This window comes from Lichtheimia ornata, assembly GCF_029851405.1.
Source record: "Lichtheimia ornata isolate CBS 291.66 chromosome Unknown scaffold00016, whole genome shotgun sequence".
Lineage (NCBI taxonomy): Eukaryota > Fungi > Mucoromycota > Mucoromycetes > Mucorales > Lichtheimiaceae > Lichtheimia > Lichtheimia ornata.
Genome location: NW_026695336.1, coordinates 359,237 through 384,220, shown reverse-complemented (window position 1 = coordinate 384,220; position 24,984 = coordinate 359,237). Strand labels below are relative to the sequence as shown.

The 24,984-nt window shown below is 43.9% G+C and overlaps 12 protein-coding genes across 12 annotated transcripts; all 12 read left to right on the top strand.

The window, feature by feature from the left end:
- Positions 1–932: 932 nt before the first annotated feature.
- O0I10_004472 (uncharacterized protein) lies at positions 933–1,595 on the top strand (the record flags this gene model as incomplete). Its single annotated transcript, XM_058484531.1, has 1 exon — positions 933–1,595. The coding sequence occupies one exon, from the start codon at positions 933–935 to the stop codon at positions 1,593–1,595; it is 663 nt and encodes a 220-aa protein (XP_058344792.1).
- A 723-nt stretch (positions 1,596–2,318) lies between these two features.
- O0I10_004471 (uncharacterized protein) lies at positions 2,319–3,258 on the top strand (the record flags this gene model as incomplete). Its single annotated transcript, XM_058484530.1, has 3 exons — positions 2,319–2,646; positions 2,712–2,775; positions 2,853–3,258. The coding sequence occupies 3 exons, from the start codon at positions 2,319–2,321 to the stop codon at positions 3,256–3,258; spliced, it is 798 nt and encodes a 265-aa protein (XP_058344791.1).
- Positions 3,259–3,630: 372 nt separating this feature from the next.
- O0I10_004470 (uncharacterized protein) lies at positions 3,631–4,785 on the top strand (the record flags this gene model as incomplete). The annotated part of the gene is made up of 1 exon (XM_058484529.1): positions 3,631–4,785. One exon carries the CDS (start codon positions 3,631–3,633, stop codon positions 4,783–4,785), a length of 1,155 nt encoding a protein of 384 aa, XP_058344790.1.
- An 820-nt stretch (positions 4,786–5,605) lies between these two features.
- On the top strand, positions 5,606–6,825 carry O0I10_004469 (uncharacterized protein; the record flags this gene model as incomplete). The annotated part of the gene is made up of 2 exons (XM_058484528.1): positions 5,606–6,020; positions 6,158–6,825. 2 exons carry the CDS (start codon positions 5,606–5,608, stop codon positions 6,823–6,825), a joined length of 1,083 nt encoding a protein of 360 aa, XP_058344789.1.
- A 670-nt stretch (positions 6,826–7,495) lies between these two features.
- Positions 7,496–8,207, top strand: O0I10_004468 (uncharacterized protein; the record flags this gene model as incomplete). Its single annotated transcript, XM_058484527.1, has 3 exons — positions 7,496–7,641; positions 7,706–7,907; positions 7,962–8,207. 3 exons carry the CDS (start codon positions 7,496–7,498, stop codon positions 8,205–8,207), a joined length of 594 nt encoding a protein of 197 aa, XP_058344788.1.
- Positions 8,208–8,733: 526 nt separating this feature from the next.
- O0I10_004467 (uncharacterized protein) lies at positions 8,734–9,212 on the top strand (the record flags this gene model as incomplete). Its single annotated transcript, XM_058484526.1, has 3 exons — positions 8,734–8,812; positions 8,874–8,953; positions 9,033–9,212. The coding sequence occupies 3 exons, from the start codon at positions 8,734–8,736 to the stop codon at positions 9,210–9,212; spliced, it is 339 nt and encodes a 112-aa protein (XP_058344787.1).
- Positions 9,213–9,597: 385 nt separating this feature from the next.
- On the top strand, positions 9,598–10,432 carry O0I10_004466 (uncharacterized protein; the record flags this gene model as incomplete). The annotated part of the gene is made up of 4 exons (XM_058484525.1): positions 9,598–9,710; positions 9,765–9,882; positions 9,936–10,177; positions 10,288–10,432. 4 exons carry the CDS (start codon positions 9,598–9,600, stop codon positions 10,430–10,432), a joined length of 618 nt encoding a protein of 205 aa, XP_058344786.1.
- Positions 10,433–10,540: 108 nt separating this feature from the next.
- On the top strand, positions 10,541–10,843 carry O0I10_004465 (uncharacterized protein; the record flags this gene model as incomplete). The annotated part of the gene is made up of 1 exon (XM_058484524.1): positions 10,541–10,843. The coding sequence occupies one exon, from the start codon at positions 10,541–10,543 to the stop codon at positions 10,841–10,843; it is 303 nt and encodes a 100-aa protein (XP_058344785.1).
- Positions 10,844–11,374: 531 nt separating this feature from the next.
- Positions 11,375–13,844, top strand: O0I10_004464 (uncharacterized protein; the record flags this gene model as incomplete). The annotated part of the gene is made up of 5 exons (XM_058484523.1): positions 11,375–11,601; positions 11,859–11,957; positions 12,027–12,332; positions 12,406–13,536; positions 13,604–13,844. The coding sequence occupies 5 exons, from the start codon at positions 11,375–11,377 to the stop codon at positions 13,842–13,844; spliced, it is 2,004 nt and encodes a 667-aa protein (XP_058344784.1).
- Positions 13,845–15,298: 1,454 nt separating this feature from the next.
- O0I10_004463 (uncharacterized protein) lies at positions 15,299–15,673 on the top strand (the record flags this gene model as incomplete). The annotated part of the gene is made up of 1 exon (XM_058484522.1): positions 15,299–15,673. One exon carries the CDS (start codon positions 15,299–15,301, stop codon positions 15,671–15,673), a length of 375 nt encoding a protein of 124 aa, XP_058344783.1.
- Positions 15,674–17,220: 1,547 nt separating this feature from the next.
- Positions 17,221–18,925, top strand: O0I10_004462 (uncharacterized protein; the record flags this gene model as incomplete). The annotated part of the gene is made up of 7 exons (XM_058484521.1): positions 17,221–17,356; positions 17,540–17,686; positions 17,798–18,016; positions 18,083–18,258; positions 18,324–18,510; positions 18,578–18,787; positions 18,852–18,925. 7 exons carry the CDS (start codon positions 17,221–17,223, stop codon positions 18,923–18,925), a joined length of 1,149 nt encoding a protein of 382 aa, XP_058344782.1.
- A 1,017-nt stretch (positions 18,926–19,942) lies between these two features.
- Positions 19,943–21,909, top strand: O0I10_004461 (uncharacterized protein; the record flags this gene model as incomplete). The annotated part of the gene is made up of 8 exons (XM_058484520.1): positions 19,943–20,041; positions 20,106–20,229; positions 20,283–20,465; positions 20,534–20,940; positions 21,003–21,037; positions 21,097–21,525; positions 21,587–21,669; positions 21,740–21,909. The coding sequence occupies 8 exons, from the start codon at positions 19,943–19,945 to the stop codon at positions 21,907–21,909; spliced, it is 1,530 nt and encodes a 509-aa protein (XP_058344781.1).
- Between the last annotated feature and the right edge of the window lie 3,075 nt (positions 21,910–24,984).

Below are 24,984 nucleotides of genomic sequence, written 5' to 3'. Positions count from 1 at the left end.
TTGAATGATGATGCGTATGCAAACGTGATCCGATGCATGCACTTTACTTGTTGTTGTTGTTGATTCTATGTATCATCCAAAGAAAGGGATTAAAGACCTATTGGTTCAAATTTGGATGGGGGCTGTAAATTGTTTATGCTTGTGAAGCAAAATGTGCATTGAACAAAATGTCGATCATCATAATGATGATGATGATGAGCGCATACAACAAAAAACGAGCCACTTGCTGTGCCCAACGCCCCATTGCATGCAACACCCATTTGGATTTTGGCCGTGCCCATGTGCAGATTTGTTGTCTATTCCATACATGTGAACCTCATGTTGTTAATTGCATCCTGAAACAGTTTTCCCTTACGACTTGACGTATTCCATATGATCCTATCATGGGAGCACACTACTGGGAAAACCTGATCTATAGTAACGAGCAAGAAGGCTGCTCATCCACATACATACAACACCATGAGTGGTAGAAAAGAGAGCAACAGGGTTCTTCGGACACCACTACCGGTTGCCATGTCATCATGTCATTATCCCTGCTTGGCATGATACGGGCATGGATAGCAAGAATAGCAAGTGCAGGAGTGTTCTTTTTCTATACATCCATACATACCTTCACTATTACCATTGTACCGACACGTGCCGTGTGTGATGCTGGTGACGATCCCGCATATGGGATACAACAAAAGTTTTCATACGGAACAACAGAAAAAGACAAGATGCCCTTTTAATTTGGCCATTTTCGTCATTGGACGTGTAAACAAAAGGCAAGGACGCGGGACACCTTATTTTATTATTGCAGACACTAGCATCATGCATTCAACACACTTTGTGTGTGTGCAAACATAAAAAGGCATCACACGTCTACTACTTTTTCATTCATTGCTTTCTCTTTTTCTCTTTCTCTCGCACCAAAAAGAATGACATCCTCATCCATGTCCATCTCTGCAATTACCACCAGCGTTCCTATCTATCCACCTTCACCTCCAACCACCTCCAACCATCATCCTAGTACCAGTGGTTCGGTTGTTTCATCGCCTGCTTTCTTTGGTAGTAGTAATAACACGTCGTATCACCCCCATCGTCAACAATCGTCAATATCGCATCACCATCATCCTTATTATCAACCTGGTACTGGTGGTGGTGGTAGTAATAGTGGCACTCCAAGTTTGGATAGCGCGGCGTCATGTTATGCATCGCCTTCATCACCCTATCACCTTGGCTCACCACCTACCTCACCTACGGATCCAGCATCATCCCCGCTGACACTTCAGGAGCGTAGAATGAGAAACAAGGCTGCATCTGCAAAATATAGACAAAAAAAGAATCAACAACAATATGAAATGAGGCAAACGATATGCCGCCTTACCGAACAAAAAACTTTACTTGAACGCAAACTCGAGGAATACCAATGCGAGAATGAGCGTCTACGAAGTACGGTCGATCGATTACGCGGCAAGCTAGAGGCTAAACGAATGCTACGTCGCTGGGTGAGGCAAAACAGGCATCAAAAAGATACACCCACCTCTGCTTTCCATGCCGTGTCTTTATGTGACGAAGATGATATTGACGACTTGGACTTGGATGATCGACAATGATATATACATATTATACCCCCCCCGCACACACACACACACACCATTGTTACCTTATTGCCATCGTATCTACAACACGCACTCCATCCCACCATTATACAATGCATATTTAGAAAAGATGCCGAGATGAAAAGTAAAATCCTGCTGCTGCTTGCTCACTGCCCCCATCATGTACAATAAAGATAAGATCCGTTGTAAGTATATGGTCGTTGCCAAGAGGATGAGCACCCTCATGTTTGTTATTGAAAGTTTGTTCATGCGATCATGTTTGTACTTTATCATAACGTAATGCAACCAACGCAGCATGCTCAATGCTTCCATGTATAGGCTGCAGCTACTTGTTGCCTTGTTTTGTTGATGTATGCTTATGCTGCTGTGTATGTTTAGATGACTTTGAGAAATAACTAATGGATCATCCTCCACCCCCTTTTCCTCTCCTCCTCCATTACGGTGGATAAACCGCCAATCGCATTATTCTCGATCACTTCCTTTGGGATACCAGAACAAGCAAGAAAGAAATTTAGAGATGGATCATAAAAAAGTGATCTTATGCAAGGAGACTTTTTCCACACGCATACACATACACACACATTTACATTGGCTTTCCACCCAGCACATTCCTCCTCCAATAGCCATCAAGACAAGGAGCATGCAGCAACTATGGAGATCAAGTTGTAGTCCTCTTCCACACTCTTTTTCCCTCTTTTCGTTTTCCTCCACTTTATAATGGATCATGCTCCCAAAAAGGAAGATCCCTCCACCACCTTTGGATCCATTGGCACTATTGACGCAAAACAACACCCACATGACCGAGATGACACCGATCAGGCCTCTCTTCTTTCTACAAAGACACGTCGATGGCTCGTTTTGCGGCGTATCACCTACATCGTCATTGTGAATGCTGTTACACCTATCCTCTTGTACTATGCATTAAAACCATATCTGCCAACTGTGTGGGCTCTTGTTCTCTCAAGTACACCTACGCTCGTATCCGTCCTGATTCAAGGGGTTGTCCTGAGACACATTGACACTATTGGCGTTGCATCTATATGCGGTAAGTGTGGATTGGTGGTTGCATCCGTTTTCAACGTATAACGCGTAGTCCTTGTACGTACACAGGATTCTCAATTTCCATCATACTTGCCGTTGTCAATGGTGATCCAAAGCTTATGATGATGCGAGAGTCTTTAATGCAAGTATCACATGTATTCTATGTAGAGGACATTCTTGACTCACTCACGCACGCACCTATAAATGTAGAACTGCCGGTGTTGGTGCTGCATGTGGATTTTCACTGATCCCGATCCGTGTTGGTAGCTTTGTACTTAAACCTGTTATGTATTATCTTGGGAAGGATCTTATACCATTGAAGCCTATCAACAATCAACATCGCATCGCCTACTATTGGGAGCACTCACGTTATTGTCGTTTCCATATTCGACTCCTCACTGCTGTCGACATTGTGCTTTTGGAACTTGAATTTGGGCTCAAGTTGTATTATATCTTTAAATTTGATATTGATACGGTCGTCATTGCTAGCAGCATCACATGGGGCTTGACAGGTGCTCTCATATCGGCATTTACCATTTCATACGCTGTTCACATTCTTCGGCGTCTCAAGCAAGATGAACCCAAGATGATGATGATGGTGCAAGAACACCAGTAGTAGCTATGGTAGCATTGCATCTACAATATCATAGGCATTGTAATATAAATTCGATTTTCAATACGACATTCACGTTGTCTAGGATACGACAATGTGAAATAAAAGATGTAACAACGCAAGTGGTATCCAATAGGAGCAAATGCAAGATGATGATTGTTCAAGGGTAGAAACAAAGAGCAACATGACAACTATGAATGAGGGATAATGAACATGTTTATTGATGATGATGATGATGATGATACACAATCCATGCACCAGCCCAAGGACCCATTTAGATCTAATGACAAGTGAACCGGGGTTGTCTGAGCCACTTGGCCGTTTCCTTCTTTTGTCGGCAGACCACCACCACCACCACCACCAGCAGACTTTACAATGGACAACGAGGCATCGTCTTCTGAACAACGGTTCAAGGCTGTCGAATACAACAACCACATTTACCAGATTCCTGTTCGGCGTATTGACCATGATCAGTATCTTTTCCTCAACGATGTGCAAGCCATTGTACCGCAGGCCACAGCTTTGACAGCATCCGACAAGTTGATACCTTTTGAAGCCGATCCCATTACCCACATGGAGCTCATGCCGAAGCGAATTGGCGTTACAGATTTCGATAGTGCTTGGCAAGTGCATGTACCTGGAGCTGCCGTCGATAGCCAACAGCGGATAGCGGATATGGACACTAAACTTGAGCGTTTATCTCGACAACTTCACCATGTATTATCAGCCATTACGACGACATCTACACCAGCTTGTACGAGTAATAATGCAACCACAGCAACAGCAGCAATCATGGATGATACGACAACATCTGCTGAATCGAATGAACATGTTGAAGAGGATGTTGCACATGACCAACAAGAGGCAACTACGCCGCCACGACCACAAAGTCCTCCACCTGCATTTTCTTCTTCTCCACCTTTACCCGTGCCATCGAATCGACCTTCACCACCCGATCATGCATCAGCAGCCACAACAACAACGACAACAACCACTACTGCTACAACTACTGCCACTACTACAGCAACAGCTGCTGCACCACAAGCTAGTAATACACCTCCACCACCTATGCCACCACCACCACAATCATCCACAAGTCATCGCCATGTGGAAGGGGATGCACCACCATCGTATGAAACATCCATTCTCGGCAATATCAAAGCATTGACGGATCAACTTCGGCTCTATGAATCGCATATAGCCAATCGACACAAATCGCCTCGGTGGCTGGCACGAAGATCTGAATGGGTACAAAGAGAGCCTGCAAGTATCGAGCAAGTTGCTTACCAGCTTGTACAATTGGAGATGGCCTTGTTATGGACCGCTGTTTCGGAAAGTTGGATACAAGAACGTGAGACGTGGTTGACTTTGGTGGCAAGTGCAAGGACAGAACGCCATTTGGCTGCAGCCATGTTGAATTTGGAACGCCACACGCTCGTAATGGATGAAAGCTGGGGACATCACGTGCGCGAAACTTGGGTGAACGAGCTGCTAGAAATGATTGTTTTACCTTTGACCCATGGCAATTAGTAGTAGTAGTAGAACGATAAATATAATAATCCCTTTTTCTATCAGCACACATTCAATCTTTTTTCATGCATGGAACAAATGGAAGGATAAGGGAACCAAAAGGGGGGTCTGGAACGTTTTTATAGCATAAAGTGATATATATCGAAGGATAGGAAAGGAGTAGGTATGTGCGTGCGCGCTTAAAATAAGGTGTCAATCAATCAATGAGAGAGAGGTAGTAACAGAGTGAGGGGGCAAGGAATAATTGTATTGGTAAGCGGCTGTTCTGGATCTACCTATTTTTGTCCTTTTGTGGATCAGCCTGCATGGGCGTGTGTATGTGCCTTTGTGTATACTCTGTGTGTGTGTGTGTATGTATGTGTGTGTGTGTACACGATTTTCACCGCGGATGATACGGCCTAGAACCTAATGGGCCAATGTTGATTTGGGCCGTAGTTTTTAGGAATGGATGATAATCCATGTATGCTGTGTCAACTGAAACAGCCTCTAGAACATTGCTCGAATATTCTTGAAGGTGTAAACAAGCGAAAAGGTTGCAGTTGTCAGTTGCAAGAAAAAAAATCCTGTACTAAACCGTTGGGGAAGGTGTACAAAGGTGGTGGTGTACATAGTTCCAGAATGGAGATGGGAGAACAGAAATTGAAAATGCCTGCGTCTATTGGTGTAAGGAATTGGGTCACAGCACAGAACGTAGCCCTAATATTCCTTTTTTTGCACATCCCACTTCTTCCAACTCTCCACTCCCTTATTTTGCTTTCTTCCTATTTTTTCATTTTCAAACGCCCTTCTTTCTCTCTATTGTTTATTCTTCATACATACCATGGTTGCTCCACGATCTACTGCTTCAGTAGCAGCTTCACCTCCTTCCAATAGTAATACCACTCGCACACCCACTTCTTCTTCCTCCGCAAGGCGACAACCCAAAAAACCATACAAGAGCTGGCTCAAGGATGGTGTCAATGGTGGACCAAGTTCGATGCAAATTGTTGTTCAATGGTTATCTGCCAACTATGCTACCAAGTGGAGAGATGATAGTGACAATCGGATGCCGAAAAAACTCCTCTTGCAGGAAATCCTCGATCAAATGCAGCAAGCAGGTATCCATCACCGCCTTCCAAAAGATGTGGCCAGCAAAATCTCAACACTGCAAAGCAATTATCGAGTTGCTCGAGAATGGTACGATGTGATCGGTAGCCAGTGGCGCAAGGCTGGTGCACAGGAAACGGATGTGAAGAGTAAGTTACACACACGCACACATGGGGTCGCTCGTCGTCTCACAATGGGGACGAGGAGAAGAATTGAGTTTGGGTTGTGCCGCGTTTGCTTAGCCGAGCATGATTGGGCTAACAGGCTCTTTCTACCATTTTCTTAGAGGAAGTCTTAAGAAGATTTCCCTACTGGGACGAGCTTCATGCCACTTTTCAAGCATCCATGCCGGATGCAACGGGCACTATTACTACGACGACAACAACAACCACAACAACAACCATTGGTGGAAACGTAACAAGTACCTCGACCATGACCACCACCACAACCCATGATACAGATAATGCAAAATGGCCAATGTCGATTCGCAGCATTATACACTCGATAGATACCGAAGCACCTAGCATTGCATCATGGTTCTCATCGTATCCTGAAGAAGCCATTGAACGTGAACAACAAGAGCAAGCTGTTGCCACAGCAACCGTTGCTGCAGCTACTGCCCAGGCCACAGCAACCAATGCCACAGCAACAACAGCACGTGTCATCTCGCTCACTGAAAACAGCCGAACGGTCATTGTATCCACAGCCACCACTAATAACGACGACACTTGTTTGGAAAACCATCATCCACAAGATTCAGTGCTTGGCAAACGACTTTATCATGAAGAAGAAGAAGATGTACAAGAAGATGTTGTCTCGTATGAACAGCTACTCAAAGAGGAAAGAGAAAAAACACGACGTGTGCGTGCTAGGGCTGATCTTGTCAAGAGGATGGTCCAAATGGGTCGATCCAAGGATGAGATTTCGGCTGAACTCAAGAAAGCTTGTGTGTAATAGGACACTACATTCGTTTTTTTTCTCTCTCACTTTCACATATTACCATCTTCATCATGACTCGCTCCTTTGTAAAGCTGTACTCGTCACCACCATCATAGCATCTCTTTTTACCTACTACTACTCCCCCCTCTCTTTCTCTTCAACTCTTTATCAGCATACAATCCATTCACCATCACCCCCCATCAAGCATCTTTTGTCACCAACCCCTTCTTTTCTTTTGCATATAATCATTTCTTTTTCTGTTGTTCTCTGTATTAAAGCTGTACCTATCGTGGACCCCCTAATAAAAAAAGCGTGTCGTGATCAAAGCACGAACGCAACCACCCCCTTGCCCTTATCACCCTCATATGTCACTGGCATAATAGCAGTAAATGCTCTCCTCGGTAATGCATGAACACCACTACTCTCCAAACAAAGCTTGTTGGCATAATCGGCATATACGTTTTCGGCTTCATGGCTTTAATGGATGATGGATGGATGGTAAGTGATACCCACGACATTGAAACATTACAAATAACTATTGAACTCCAATGACAACGCTGGCATGATGAAGCTATTGAAGCATCAAGCTCGTGAGAAAACCTCTTCCAGTCAGCTGGTTGCAAACCATACCATGTGAATCCCAAGAGTCTTTTCATGCTCGACCACTTTTTCTCTACTACATACTATGGACACTCTTTCACGCATCGCTGTCGATCCAAGGTATCGCGATGTGTTGACCATCGTCAAAGGCTTTCGCAATGGCGTCGTTTATGGTGCTCGCATTCGCTTTCCTCATGCTTTGGTCATGTCGTTTCTCTTCAAGTCGGGCTCGTAAGTAGTAGTGGTAGTAAAGGACAACAGCTGCATGAATAATTTCGTTCATGCTCCATTCTAGTCTCCAAAGCAAGTTTCGACACATTTTAAAGGCCACTCGACAACATGCTTGGAATCTCGGCCTGTTTGCCACCATCTACAAGAGTGCCATGTTTATACAAAAGAAGCTAAATGGTAACAAGGACGCTGACGTTCATCCATTCATCGCCGGATTGTTGGGAGGATATTATGTCTTTGGTACAAACAACAGCATCAATCAGCAGGTAGGTCTCTTTGGAAATGTATATGGACGTGGTTAACATGATGATTCGATCAAGATTGTCTTGTATGTATTCGCTCGCGTCGTGATGGCATTAGTCAAGATACCCGTCAAACGTCAAATCATCGACGCACCACACCACACATACCCAGTCTTTGCAGCTGTATGCTGGGGCTTGGTCATGTACCTCTTCAAGCACGATGCTGATACCCTGCAGCCATCTCTACGTTCATCTATGCAGTATATTTACAAGGATTCAGATCACTGGGATTCTCTGCGTACGTTGATCTGGCACAACAAGTAGATGTACATAAGTAATTAAGACTAGTGGTGAAATAAAAGGTGGGGTTGTCATGGAAACCATGATTCCGTAATATGGGAGGAAGCAAGCTTTAGAGGTGATCCATTGTATGATCGTGCAACCAGCAGATCTTGATGATTCACATGTCCATGGCAACATTAATACAGTAATTCTCATCCCATAGCAACAAACCACGTTGACCAGCAACTCCAAAACCCCGATCCTTCGAGCCTAGTGTATATGGTTAAGGCGATCATTCCATTTTATGTAAAGTAATGCTATCATGGATTGAAGCTAATAAATGGGGGAGATAAATAACCTAGCAACTATATCCTTGTGTGAGTGAATTGGGTGAATGCATTGACCATGTCCAAGTTGATTGAGGCTCCGATCGAGAGCCAGATGGCCAACTGTGTTGCAAGATGCAACATTGGATACCTCCCTCCCTTCCAACGGGTAAGTTGAATCATCAGCCATCCATCCATCCATCCATCCATATATCCATTAACATGTAATCCATAGTTTCGTCATGGTCCAACGTCTCGCCTACAGACGCCGTCTTTCTTACAACACTCGCTCCAACCGCGTCAAGGTCGTCAAGACCCCTGGTAATACTCATGACCCATTTTCAACTCTAAAGAAATCAGCATTACTCACTCCTCTTTCTAGGTGGCAAGCTTGTCTACCAATACCAAAAGAAGCCTGTCAAGGCTCCTCGTTGCGGTGATTGCGGTGTTGCTCTCCCTGGTGTAAGTTGTCATTTTCATACATGTACAAACACACCCACTTTTGAACTTTTGACTCACGTGACGATGTGCTCTATTATAGCTCAAGGCTCTCCGTGCTCGCAAGTTGGCTAACCTTGCCAAGAACCAAAAGACTGTCAGCCGTGCCTATGGTGGCTCCCGCTGCTCCCACTGCGTTCGCAGCCGCATTGTGCGTGCCTTCCTTGTCGAGGAACAAAAGATCGTCAAGAAGGTCCTCAAGTCCCAAACCCAGAAGAAGTAAATTCAGCATCTTCATACACATACGCATAGCCGGATTGTCGTCGACATGTATTAAATGACGTTTCAAAAGGCAACACTTTTTTTTCTTATGTAATGAGGTTAAATGGATTGGAAAATGGGCAAATATGGATGGGCAATTGAAAAGGTCGAAAGGGAAAGAGTGGTAATATTGTGTGCAACATGACAACGTCGTCTTTGCGATTGATTGTTGACTTGTGAATACGTTGCAAAGGTGAAAAATCTTCCTATTGATTTATATTTCGGAAAGGGATAATGCCACCGTGAGAACCCGATGATATGTGCCCTAATCTCCTTGCAAAATCATGGCACACTCAATATAAAGGGAAACCCGGGGATGTGGGAAAATGAGAATCGTCATTCGCATCATGGTTGCTTTTGGTGAATTGAGCCTGTTGCTGGTCACCTTACTTGCTAACATTGTCTCAGCTGCTCCACCATGGAAATCCAAGGGGTTTTGTTGGGATAACATTGAAAATTTGTAATAGTCTACCTTTGCATACCTGCATGTTGTCGTTGACTCATTCTATTATAGGTTTGTATTTGGCGACTCTTACAGCTATGTGGAGGGCAAGCTAGGAACACCCGAATTCTCTTGGAACAATTTTACATCACCTGGTGATGTTCATCGTAGCCCTATTTTGCTCAACAAGGTATTGTTATCATTGACAAGTGAGATGATGGCAAGGCTGACCACATGTTAAAGACCAGTGCTGGTGGACCCAATTGGGTGGAATACCTAACAGGCTGCTTTGAAGGACTACCACAAACATGCCACCCCCATTTGTACGACATTGCATTTGCTGGGTCAGACATTGATCCCGCCACTATTACCAAACATCATCCCTATACAAAGTCATTCGTTGAACAAATTGATCAGTGGAAGAGTTGTGTAAATGGTCACGTGCATTGGACATCAAGTAACACGCTAGCTACCTTCTGGATGGGGTAAGTGTGAAGGAAGGCGGGTGGTGGGCGGGCGGGAGTGATGATCACCCGCTCTTTCAGGCACCACGTGGATTGTAGCACTGATTACTTAAGCATCCATGCAAATGCAGGATCAACGATGTGGGTGATACATGGAAATGGACCAATGCAAGTAGCAAAAAAAATACGAGACATTTATGGCATGTTGCATTCCTAACCATCCATTGGACAACAAAAATAGGTGTCATTCCCAACCTTTTACAACCAAATCATTGATACTTACTTTGATGGCGTGGTGAGCTGCTGAATTTACCTTTCCAATGACTATGAATGTTGACCTCTTTGATTTAGAATGACTTGTATGACCTTAATGTACGCTCTTTCATGTTCTTTAATGTGCCTGCGAGAGATAGATCACCAGGTGCTGGGAATCAAGAGCAGCGTGCAAAGTACAATGGGATTATCAAGACGTTCAACACCGTGTTAGCAGACCACGTGGCCAAGTTCCAAAGCGATCATCCGGATGCAAATGTGATAAGCATTGATGCATTTGCGCTATTTAACAAGTATCTTGATCAAGCCAAGGAGTTAGGTTTCAAGGACATCTCCAGCTTTTGTCCCAATTCGACTGCACCCGACTTTAATACCAATTACGAGAAATATGGATGTCTTGCCCCTTACGAGTAAGTGCTAATGTTTTATTAATACTTGATCTAGGTATGTATACTGATAGCATCATCATCAACGTGGTTAATAGATACTTTTGGTTGAGTAAGTAACTATCCTCCTGCCTTGTGAGATTGGGATCTATTAACTTCTCCTTCCATCATCATCATCATCACCATACTAATATGATGTGCTATAATAGATTCCGGTCATCCCACCTATCCCGTACATCAATTGTTGGCATCTTCGATCGACAATCAACTTAAAGATAGCAGCCAATGTTGAATTTATTGAATACAATCGTAATCCCCTCCCCACATACTACTACATTTATATCAAAGAGAGAGATCTACAAGCTTTCATTGGTGTTGTTGCACCAGCAAGTGCACGAGCGGTTTCACTGCGGCGTTACAAGTCGTAAGCTGACTCAGGTTGGTTTCAGGGCAACAGGCAAATAGGCCAAGTGAGAAAAAAAAACTTTGTATCCCGGCCAAATTCCCTTGTTCCTCTTTGACCAGCAATAAGCAAAAAGCCGATCTCACCAACGTCCGAATGAGCATGCACGAAAAGGAATGGATCCCTTCATGGGGTGGCTACACAGAACAAGCTCATCGGCATTCAACGTTGCCGGCCCCGATTCACCCAACATCCGCACATCGTGCTGCTGTTGTACCACCTCATGAGACAAGTTCAGATTCTGCCAGTGATCACACACCAACAACGACGACGACGACGACGACGCCCAATGACTCTTACCTAAGCTATTATTATCATCATCCGTAAGTAGATTTTCATATGGGGTAGGAGGTGTAGGAAGGAAGGGAAAAAAGAGTATGGTGTGTGTGTGTGTGTGTATGTGGGGGGTTTGGTTGGTTGGTTATTTTGTCCCACGCACGCGCAGGGGCCCAAAAGGCGTAGATTCGCCCACCCAGCAGGCAGCAGCATCATCATCAATTTTTCCTCTTGGTTACATCTCCTTCCCCTTTTCTCCTTGCTCTCTCTTTCTCACTTTCTTTCTTCTTTCTTTCTTTTTCAGGTCGAGTCCACATTATTACGGTTATCCTGATCCACGTTCTTCTGCTGGTGGTACTTCTTTACGTCGATCAGATTCATCTCAAAGATCTTTTTACACTGCGTAAGTCCCCCTTTTTTCATATTACTCTTCCCTTTTTCTTGTGCAGCGTTTCACACTTTTTTGACACAGATACAGTTCCACCATGTCTTCACAACCCACAACACCCAAACCAACATCGACACCTTCTTCACCACAACAACCTACCACACCACCTCAACCATCCACTACAACCACTCCTGCTGCTGCTGCTGCTGCTGCTTCCGGCATCGATCATACACCACCTACTACAACAAGTAATAATGATCCTATCGCATCGCCAACACTTGCCAAACGTACGCGTCAGGCATCAGGTGTCTATTCTGTGCATGAACCAAGTCCCAAGTTTGGTGCGACAAAATACAATGGCAACCTTTACGCTGTAGATAGGACCACAGTGTAAGTATTGTTTGTGTGTATGTGTATGGGTGTGTGTACGTGTGTGTGTGTGTGTGGCTGACGTCGAAAACAGGCTTGATGTACGCATCCAATCCAAGTTTGATCGAGGATTCTTCATTGCGGATAATGATTGGACATGTTATCGACGCAACTACTTCCAAGTCAGTGCAACCTTCAATGTTCAAGGATTTCCAATGTATTATCAAAACCAAGAAGAGATGGGATATCTTGTGCGAGGTGACAATGATCAATTGTATCCTGTGAACGGGTTCATGATGGGTATATCAGCGCGGGTCGCCGATGAAGACAAGCTCATCAGCCTTGTTCAACACTCTCCAAAACGCGACAAGGGTCCTCAAAGCATACCAGAACCAAAACCTGTTCGAGCAGGTGGCGATCTTAGTGTCATGTCAGCTACGACCGATCAATCTGTGGTCACTTTTGAACGTATCCAATTTAAATCAGCTACAGCAAACAATGGGAAACGACGTGCCGCACAGCAATATTATGTCCTTTTGGTGGAGCTTTTTGCACGTCTTGAATCAGGTCATTTGATAAAGGTAGCATCGAATCGATCAGCACCCTTGGTTGTGAGAGGACGTAGCCCTGGTCACTATGCGGAACGAACTGGAAAGAATGGTAGTGAGGAACCACAAAGACCACAACAACCATCATCAGCATCTTCAGTCGCATCACCCCCTTCTAGCAGCTCAGCAACAGTATCCAACATGGTGCCATCCGCTGCTGTCACAAGCGATTACTACTACAATCATCATCAACATCAACCACCTCCACCTCCACCTCCAGCACAACAACACAATTATTCAGGCAGTAATGGATCCCACATGTCAATGATGCCGCCTCATGTGGAAAGTAGTCCAGTGGTAATGCGAGGTGCACATGATCGATCCATTTCAGCTCCTGGTGCAGTGGATGTGTATCAACATGATATGAATCAACGCTATGGATACTATCATCGCCATGACAACAGCAACAACACAGCATCATGGATGCATACGCGAATGGCATCAAGTGGTGAATCTTATCCACAACAACCACAACACATGTATCCCTCTTCTTGGTATTATGGTGGACGTCATCATCATCATCATCATCACCAACAACAACAACCAACGACACCTACAGATCCTGGAATGGGTGGTGGTAGTAGTGGATCTCATGGCGTGGTCCATTCTTATCATGGGTAAAGTATTTTTGTGAATGAGGAAGGATGATGAAAAAGTATACTCATAAGCAATGATGGATAATAGAATCCCACCTCCTCCACCTCCACATACATCGTCATCTTATCGATCCATGCCACCCTCATCTTCCTTTACAACCATTGAATACCACAGTGATCCAGCCACTACATCTTATGCACGAGAAGAACTCAAGTTGGAAGGAGGAATAGGAACGGCAGCTACTTCAGATATCAGAGCAACTCATGCACCAGGCCATCAAGATCACAAGCCACCTCGCGAAGTTATGGAACAATGCGCACAAGAGTAAAAGCAAAAAAATGACAATCCCCAATGGATGTACTTTTATAGCGCAAACCCACATGTATACATTCAATCATATATAAAACATCTACTTTTTTCGTATAGCGTGTAAATGAGAAGAAGCGGTCATTGGAATTGGTCTGCATGAGAGGAGCATGTGTTACCAGATGACACATGTCAAGTTGGTGTGACATGAGTTGTAGCATCATCTTTATTTCATACATACGTCTGCTGCTGGCAATTGCATTGTAATGGGGGCATTGGAGGTGCTCCGTGCGGATCATCCTCTATTCTCTTGGCAAACGCAAAACATACCTTATTTCAAGAATTTGATCTCAAGATCATTATCGTGCATTGCATATTGGTCACACGACCCACAAGCGGCGGACGATGATGATACATAATAACAATGGGCCTTCTTGATAATGAACCATTGTCTATGGAAATTTGAAGGAGACGAGTCTTAAACCTCCTTTGATTGTGTGTGCATGCGATTAATAAAAATGTGTAATCTTGAGGCATGCATGTGGTGTACAAAGTATGTCAAGGCATGAAAGGAGAAGATGAGGATGCAACGAATTGACTTTGCATATCTGACATCATATGCGTGTGGGGTTAAGATTTTGTGATGACGAGAAATTGACATTATTGTTGTTGTTGATCACTCATCCCATTTCGAAAGGGAGCACCAAATGACGATTCTGATATGCATGGTTACCATTTATTTCATGCTGCGATCACTAAGTGCAAGCTGGCTTTTGCAGATTAGTGTACACAATCGAGACCACCATTTTCCTCTTCTCTCTCCCCACCCCCAATCTTTTTATGCTTGTTTGCATTGTACCACTACATGTACCACGCCCGTTCTTCTCTCATGTTCTATAGCTTGCAGAAAACGTCAACAAGCATGTTACACACACGCACTCACATTCATACTTGAGAAGATAAGACAAAACGTTCCAGGCCGGTGGATTTTATATGGGGGGAACGATGATAAGCCAAAGTAAGGGGTAAAGTCTAAGCCGTTATGGCTTATTTTTCCTGCTGCTGCATGATGACATGGTTGCGTCTTCTTTGTGTTCATCGTATTATACTTTACATTCTTCTTTCTTGCTCACATTGTCTATTCCAAAAAGGAAGAGCATACATGAACATGTGTGTGAATGAACAAGTGTGTGAACAAAGAAAGCAAAAAAGACATCATAGATGTACTTTTTCAGGCAGGCCGTCTACTGCCGGTCCAAGAATTGAATGGCCTGTCTTAGCCTTTAGGCTCATTCAGGTATACGATGATATCATACACGCTATGAACAAAGTAACTTCCCCGTAATCCAGCCAATCTTTAACGCAAACCCCCCTTTTTGGTTGATTTCTGTTCTTTTGCGTCTTTTGCTTTTTGGCTGGAATACCCATTACAGTTACTGCTCTTTTCCCTCCTCCCTCTTTTCTTTCTTTCTTTTTATGTTCAACCCTACTACTACTATGATGTCGTCTTCAGCAGGCTTGTCTCCTTCTTCGCCAAATGGAAATGAAAACTTCAACAAACGATCATCATCATCACCTTCAGAAACGGTACTCGATATGACCGGTACTATTACACCTACAATGTCAAAACGTCGATCATCCTCATTGACACGAGAGGATATCCTCAGCATGGCCCGTGTTGAATATGCAAGGCGTTTATCACAATTTACATTATCGCAAATGAGAAAACAACAACAGCAGCAGGTATTGGATGGTGGTAGTAGTGGTAGTGATCCAATCATCACCAGCCGTGATAGCAGCGGCAGCAGCGGCAGCAGTGGCGATGATAGTAGTAGACACGTCGAACAATGAACAACAACCAACCCCATCACCACCATCACCACAGCCACCATGAACATTTTATGCAATGTATGCCACCACCGTGTATGTATGAAAAAGAAATGTGTAAGGCACAATAATATTAGTAATAATGGTATACACGCGCCCTGTTATTTGTCTTTGTCTCTTTCCTCTCTCTCCCTTTCTCCTTCCAACCTTCCCATATGCTATGCAACAAATGGCCAGTAATAAACCACACAAGCACGCACGCATGTAAAAGCCGTATGCTGTAAACCCTTTTCCTTCTATTCCATGGTTTGCCTTTTTACTTTGAGTGGGTATATACATATGCAAATCATCTTATTGTGTGCGTTAAAGAGTTGAATGATGGCAGGTCGCTGCATTCGATATAGATGTCAAGCAAAAGCATCACCAATTCAATATGGATTGTACTACCATGCAACTACAATTGTCACTTGTGCAAGATGACGCTGGTGGTGGAAGCATGTAGTATAATGGCATTGAGCTAATCACACACAGCCGTACATCCAAGCAACAAAAACCTTCTGCAGCAAAGGAAGCGATACTGCAAAAGGAAACATTTCCTTTTGTGCGATGGCGTGGTATATAACCTTGATAGTAACATTGACGTTGACATGCATAAAGGAGATTGGATACGTAAATTTTCTGCATGTGGCGCTTCGTGGGACCCATGCGTTATCATTACAAATGCTCCGAGAAGGATCATTCGAAGAATGGGGAGATACATACATAATGAGGATGAGGAGAACAATACATGACATGTTAAAAGGAGCATCTTTTTTGCTCATCATCAACAACAGCCATCTTCATTATGATAAGAATGCAAATGAATGGTGTGCCACATACTCAATCGTAGGGTGGTAGTAGTAGTGAGATGAATGTGTGTTTGGAATGCAGCACATTAAACTTGGATGGCGTTGCATTTGTTTGCTGCAAGGGTTCAGTCGAAATTTCAAGTAAAACCATTGTCATCCAGGTACCATGTTGGTGGGTCGATCCCTTTTTGGGCCCCCCTTGTTAAAATGGATCATAGAATATACGAGAGCATTCTTTTTTATATAGGAGATGATAAGCCATCTAATATGTAAAGGTGTACTATGTGTATTGTGGGGTGCATTGGAAAAGAAGGTTTAGAAGAAAAAAGTGTCAACGTTCTTTACCATTAAAGGTACTGCATTCCAGGTCACAGACTTGTGGCACAACAGCAATGCTTTGGTTTGATGGCACACAAATGCGTAATTAGTATGCGGAGTGTATGGCATTTTAGCTTGATGGGGTGGAGTGAAAGCCATGAAGAAGGTTGCACGGGAAGAAGGGTTTCTTTGGCATGTTAAAGAGAGGGGTGTTGAATCCATTACCCATTCATTCTACAGCGTATGCCTGCAAATGCCGTGGTGATATGCCTATGGGTGGATGCCTGCCTGCCTACTGTGTGTGTGTGGTGTGCCCAATACTTTTGCAGTCACGAGAAGCGCTCGGTGTTGGTTGGTTCCCTTTTGTGTCGCTGTGGTCAACGATCCCTTTCACATTCACCCATCATGTCATCATCCGACGTCGTTATCCCTGGTGTGTTTACGGCATCTCAACGAGAGGCATTGCGCACATGGTGGAAAAAGGTCACTGCAACATATCCAAAAGCGAGTAGTTTCAAAACTATGGAAGTCCCAGTAGTTGGTATGTCTTTGTTCTACTTGTTCTCGATACACACATACGAATCGATCTACCTCTTTTATGCATATACATACACCCATATCCACATTCTCTCTCTCTCTCTCTCGCTCTTTAAGCATATGATTTCTTCACATCGGATGGCTAATCATGTATTACAATCGACTTTGTCTTTGTACAACCATGTAGGCAAAGGGGTCTTTGGTGTTCCGCTGGCGGAATCGATCCAGTATGCACATGCCACCATATCCTACATTGATGATCGCACCAGCAAGCAGTGCTTTGGTAGAATCCCTATTGTCGTCGCAAAATGTGGTTCGTTTCTAAAGGAAGAAGGTAAGCTGTTGTCTTTTGTACTACCTTGACTCGGAATGGGTCGGCAGCAACCATGTGTAGATGCTTATTTCACTCATCCATCTATCATCCATATCTCCATTTGTGGTTTAGCACTCACCGTCAAAGGGATCTTCCGATTATGTGGCAACGTCAAGAGGATTGGATTATTGCAAAGCATCTTTGATGCGCCGGATCAAGGTTATGGTGTAAGGCTTGATTGGCGTGGCTATACCTCCTATGACGCAGCTGGTGTACTGCGACGTTTTCTCACATGTTTACCCGAGCCTGTTATTACACACGACCTCTATCAAAGCTTCAGAGAAACCATCAGTAAGTCATAAACAAAGGTGGTCAAATGGAAACAATGTCATAAATAATGATTCCACTTTTTTGTAGAGAAACCCTTCCCGACCGAAGATGCTAAAATTGAAGCATTTCAATGCCTAATTGAGTCATTACCTCTTCCCAACCAATATCTGCTCTTGTATCTACTTGATTTGCTGGGACTTTTTGCGCTACACAAGGAGTCGACGCTTATGGATATTCCTTCTTTGGCGGTTATCTTTACACCGGTAATGACCTTGTTTTGTTTTCCCGTTGCCTCTGGAAATTTCTCATGCATTTTGCTTTCTTTTAGGGTGTCCTTTGTCATCCTCGTGATAATATGGATCCCGCAAGTTACAAGGAATCCCAATTTGTGATTCAGTTCTTGGTGGAAAATCAAGCAAGGTTTGCCATGCCACAAGCTCGACAAGTACAACATCCCGCCCACACCCGACCCAACAAGGATGACGACATTTCTACACACCAGCCGAAGGATAAAGGTAAAAGTGGGAAGGAGATGAGATGGTGGTATAGCGTTTATGGGTAATTGACTATCGTTTTACATAGGTCATCATCCACCTATCCCCGCAGCGCGGAAAGAACAACCAAAGCCGATTTGTGATCTATCATCATTCTCAACAATTGTACCGTGCGAGGAACCCTTACATGTCCCGACCGTAAGATTACGCCGCTCAAGAACAGCCCCGAGTCGAAGACGAAAGTATGGTGAACATGAGCCACCTCAGGTGGTGCACGTTAATCGTTATGCTAGCCAAGGTATACTTTGTTTTCTTTTTCCCTTTATTCAGCCCATTTACCCTTTTTTCTCACACACAAACAGGTGCAAGTGCACACAGCAAGTGGAGAGAACGATGCATGAACAAACAACAACAACAACAACAATTGAAGGAATGATTGCCACCACCATCCATCCCTCCTCTCTTTTTCTCTCACACATTGAGCATTACTATCATCCCATTTACTATAGCAACCCTCCCAAAAAACAGCCCACTTGTACATATATTTGTAACCTATAGCAACAACAATAATGAACATGCCACATGTGACCTTTTACCTGCATCCGCGGAAGAACTTGGATAGTTTTCTCTGATTAGCAATCTCTTCAGGGAGGGTGAAACGACCCTGCCATTGAATCGAATATGGAATTTTTCTTACCGTATCGAATGGCAACGAAGGGCTCAATCAAATATGGGAGGCGGTATCTTTTGCACTACATGATCCGTTCTGGGATCTGGGGTATGGAATCTGGGGAAAGCAATGTCCGCCGGGATAGCAACAATGGTAGTAAGGTGATTGGTCTTGCAGAATCACTTGTTACAGGCGGCTGTTGATCTATTCCTTCCCATCTTCCCACAGTCCACTGTACCCATTTCATTCCATTCCAGCGAAAAAGGTCAAATGGTGAAAAAAAAAAAACAAAAATTGGCACTTGCCATTTAACCGCATGAATGCTTCATGCACCACAACAATGAATAATAATGATCCCAAAGAACAAGGTTCATTCTTCACATGGCATAGGCGCTCTCTTTCTCTCTTTGTGATGGGATCAGAAAAAAAGGCTTTTGAATTTGCAATAAATGTTGAATCGGCGCCCCACTTGAATGAGACCTCTTGACTTGGGGAAGTCTCGGGACAACCAAGAATTGCCACTTTGGGACACCTGTAACCAGATCAATGCATTCCGCGCCCTGGTGCTACGCGGCCACACTTTGGTTACACACAGCCTGGGTTAGGTTGTGTTGTAGCAAAAAAGATACCAGGTAACACATCCCTACATACACACACAGCCATTTTACGCGTGCACATATGGGAAGCTGGGAAAAGGGTGTTAGGTGGGCTTTGTATAAAAAGGACCGACTTTTCCCTTGTCTCACTTACTTGTCTCCCCCTTTTTTCCCTTCCATCATCACTATGAGTGAAAAACAAGAGTTTAGCTGGCGGATTTATGTGGTTTGCTTCTTTTCCGCCTTTGGTGGTTTGACCTTTGGCTATGATACAGGTGTCTTGGGCGTGAGTATTCCTTTTTTGTAGTCGTTGTCATTTTTGTGTATGTATACTAAACCCTTAATCATAGAGTATCTTGACCATGCCCCACTTTCAACAAGCCATGCGTGGAAGAGATTACTTGACAGCTCTTGAACAAGGCACACTTACTAGTTTACTTCTTGCCGGCTGCTTTGTTGGTTCCTTGTTGGCTGGTAAGTCATATACAAATTGAACCAAGAGTGTGTACCTAACTTTTCTTTCATAGGTCAATCCGCCGAAATTTTCAGCAGAAAACGTACCATCATGATCGGTTGTATTGTCTTCATTCTTGGCGCTGCATTGCAAACTGGTACCAATGGATATGCAATGATGGTCACTGGCCGTGCTATTGCAGGTCTTGGCATCGGAACGCTTTCCATGGTTGTGCCTTTGTATATCAGTGAATTGGGTATGTGTCTATTATCACGTTTATACACGCTATAGTGCCACTCGTATTGACTTTTGTACTTAACATAGCACCTAAGGAAATTCGTGGTCGTCTCATTTCCTTGCAGCAATTGATGATTACCGTTGGTATTATGCTTGCCTTTTGGGTTAACGTGGGCACCGAAAAATACGATAGCGAAGCCCAATTCCGTGTCCCTCTTGGTATTCAAATGGCTCCTGCATTGATCCTTTTCGTGGGTGCCTTTTTCCTTCCCTACTCCCCTCGTTGGTTGATGAACAAGGGCCGTGAGGATGAAGCATTAGATGTATTGGCCGCTTTGCATGGTAAAGGTGATAAGAACCACCCTGGCGTTATTCAAGAGTTCCAAGAAATCCGTGAACAAGTCGAACAAGATCGACGTGTCTCCAACGTTGACTACACTGAACTTTTCAATGCTCGTAACCGTAGACGTTTGCTCCTTGGTATCCTCATTCAGGTAAGCAAAAACTCCCATGCTTATATACATTGCTTGTTTTTTATTAACACTTTGTATCAAAGGTGATGCAACAATTCACTGGTATCAACAGCATTATGTAAGTAGTAGGAGGAGCAATGTAAATGCTTGCCACAAAAACTCACATTTGCTTTCTAGGTATTATGCACCTTTGATCTTCAAGCAAACCGGTATTTCGGATAACTCTGCCACTTTGATTGCTTCGGGTGTCAATGGTGTGCTCAATATGCTTGCCACCATCCCTGCCATTTTGTTCCTTGACAAGCTTGGTCGTCGTAAGACTTTGATGAGTGGTGCTCTCTTCATGGCTGCTGCCATGTTGCTTTGTGGTATCGTTATGGGTGCCTGTGGTGAAGTATACTGGGACGAGACTGAACAAAAGAACAACATCTATATGGGTAACAACGTCCATGCTTCGTACTTTTCCATCGTCATGGTCTACTTTTTCGTTGCTGGATTTGCCACTTCCTGGGGTCCTGTTGGCTGGGTTTATCCTGCCGAGATTTTCCCTCTTAACGTTCGTGCCAAGGGTACATCACTCAGCACTGCTGCTAACTGGCTCATGAAGTAAGTTGATAGAGGGCGGGGATTTTGGAAAGTGTGTCTCATTGTTTCATTTCATTGATAGCTTTGTGATCTCCCAAATTGTGCCTGTCATGCTTGCATCCATCACATGGGGAACATACATCTTTTTCGGTTGCTGTTGCCTTGGTAAGTGGGATACGACCATAATCAAAAAAAGAGAGACGACGTTGACTCACACAATACATCATCCTATTAGTGATGACTTGTTGCGTTTTCCTCTTTTATCCTGAGACCAAGGGCTATTCGCTTGAAGAAATGGACGAAATTTTCAAGGGATCAGTATTTGCTTTCCGCGCCAAGAATATCGTGGTGACTCACTCAATTGGCAACGAGGAAAAGGCAGCTTCGGTTGATGCCAAGGAGTAGAGAAAAAGTGGGGAGAAAACGTTGCTGGATCAATGTATCAAACATCAACACTTTTCTTTCATCACGCAAATCATCTCTTTACAAAATCGATGCGCATACATCACATAGCCTCTCCTACTTATTATCTACGAGATCTTTTCTTTTATTCGTACATTATTACTGTAACATAATTAAACCATATTGAATCAATCCTATGTGTTCACTCTAGATGTATAAAGTGCATGTCATGCCAACATGTTCGATCGATACGTCGATTTCGAGGCCCTTTGCCTTGGCAATGTTTCGGCCTCTTGAGAGCCATTGTAGGTTCTTGTAATGATTATTTGTCTTACATACCGTTGTCTATGTGGTCGATAACATTGGCTTTTTCTCTGCCGAAAACCATCTACGAACGCGTGTGCTACCGCAATATGGACTTTGATGACGATGGCATATGACCCACCGTTGCGTCTTTGCTGTCGATTCAGTACCAATCTGTACTCAAAAGACATCGCTTTCAAAACTGGTGAATTGAAACGACGCAGTCAATTGGAAACCATTAAAAAGAAGGTAAATTCTTTCATTGATAGTGCAAGGAGGTGGGCGGTATGGTAAGCCCCATTTATGCCGAGGACCACCATCTTTTTGCTGGCATCATTTTCTGATGCGATCGTTGTCATACAAAAGCATTGCATCCTCATATGAGATCGCTCTCTCTGCTTCAACGGACCATGATTTGACATGTTGGTGAAACTTTTCCAGCTCGCAAGATGGAAAAAGTGGAATGTTGCGTGAAGGATACATGTCGAAACCCAAATCATTGCAATCCAAGATACGTTGACAACACGTGCGGGAGACATCAAGATAGGGGCATGCTTTCAGCTGGAAGTTGTCAAACACCAAAGGCAACAATAATTCTGATACGACAAGATCCAAAGATAGTTCACTGATAAAATCGATACGCGTGCTGGCTCAACTGGATGCATCACCTTGCCACATTGGATGATGGCACATTGATGTGTACTGGTTCATGGTACATCCCGAGTGCTATCAGCCGCTGTCCTTGTTGTTGATGTGTGGCAACTGTTGTCATGTATTCATGAGACTAGGGTGGCTGGATAACTTGTATAGCCTCTGCACCCCGCAAAAGCATGACCGAAGTTGCCGCCATTGGACATGTACTTATGTCATCTACAAAGGAGTCCCAAATTTCCCATCAGATTGAGAGGTTGCCTTTTGCCTACAAATGCACCTACCACAAAGGTCCATCAAGGAACACACCAAATGCCATTAGGCAGCAATGAGCATACCAAGTGCTAAAGCAATAAGTGGGCTACATAATAGATGAATGCATTATGAGTACCATCATCCTGGGGATTACCTAAAGACCATCCTTGAGACTTACCAAAGACCGTTCATGATGTGCGTACAAGTAGAAAGAAAGGGCGTATGATAGTGTTGATGAAAACAGCCTTCTTTATATGTGATTGGGCGTGAGAATTGTTGTCATGATGGATCGAACTGATAAAGTGGTCAAGCATTTTGAGTCGAAGGGATGGAAAAGTAATGGTTGATAAATTTGTAGGTGGCATAAGTACGTCCGCCTCAGTGTAATAGCAGTAGGGGATTTAAACTTGGGGGACAGCAGCTCCAAGACTTGAGGCAACGCTTCTTTCTCTTTCTCCTTCCTCTGCTTTTATCCCCATTCAACGACATCCCGATCAAGGTAATGTACTATAAAAGAGTGCTCTTGTTGGCTGTGAGGTGTTAATGTAGTTCTGAACATGCATTGTCAGGGAGTGAGCGTGTCCAAGTGCTGCTGAATGAGCGAGCGTGGTGGGTGGGTGGTTGGTGGTTGCCATGGCGATATCGTTGCTTCCTCTTGTTCGTTGCTATTCCCGCTCTGTGCTTGGTGTCAGCAGGTACATTCAGAGTCCAATGTTGCAGCCGACTTGGTTCCATTGACGTGTTAGCTTGTATAGGGGGCAAGTTTGGTCTCAAGACGTTGGCTCGTTTGGCGTTTTGCTTCAGCTCAACTACACTACACCATGGTTTTCGGTTTCCAGTAACCAACAACAACGGGTCTTTGTGTATATGGAAAAGGCAAGTACAATGAAACAAACAATGAAAAGGGTGTTTATTGTGTGTGTGCTAATAATGAATTGAATAGGTTTCTTTGGTCAGGCAATGCAACTTGGGGCATCATCATCATCTCTTTGGGTTCAAGTCCCAGCCTGTAATAAGTGGTCGCTGCGTCGCTCTGCACTAGCCAAGTGTGCTGGAAAAGCTTCTTCGAACGCGTCCAGGGCTCTATAGGCCTGCGTTGAGGTGATGGGTCGACGACGATGGGTTTTTGGAAGAGCATGGTCACCGTGTTGAGGTAAAAGGGGATTTGCAACAGCTCGTGAATGTGTTGACATCATTGTGAACCAACACGCTCTTCTCGTGATAGGCTCGTTTACCCTTGAGGATTTCTTTTCATGAGGTGGAAAATGATTGGAAGGATTGGATTGGGGATCATTCTTTCTTTGGAGAGGATGAATGAGGACAACTATTAGCCTGGACTCTACGTAAGTGATGTCCTTCCTTGCCATGGATCGAACTGGTCTTGCGTGATTCGTGCAGTGCTTTCTCAAGAACAAGGGATCGCCTAACGTTACACCAAATCGCCATCATTCCCGGTATCAGATGGTCTAACTTGGCTGCTTTTTACTTATAGAGGCGTCAATTACGATGATTACCACATTCACAGCGATTGGCGATTACATGACAACGACATTCACAACAATGACGATTACGATGATAACGACAACGAGATCCAAAAGGAAGCCTGCAAGATCCCATTCTCTTCAACTTGTGTGTTTTTGACATTTGCGACCAGGAGATTGACGCCTGGTGACGAGTACGAGTACGAATGATGATGGACGACGACTACGAGGATGGTAGTGGCAATGTAGCAAGATAGCTAGATGAAATAAAGCATTGTTTCTTTATTACACGCTTGGACTTTGCTAGCTTGTGGATTACATACTATTGCTTCGAAGATGGAATAATAAAGGTGGTGATGCAAGATGTCATGCACATTGACAACCATCC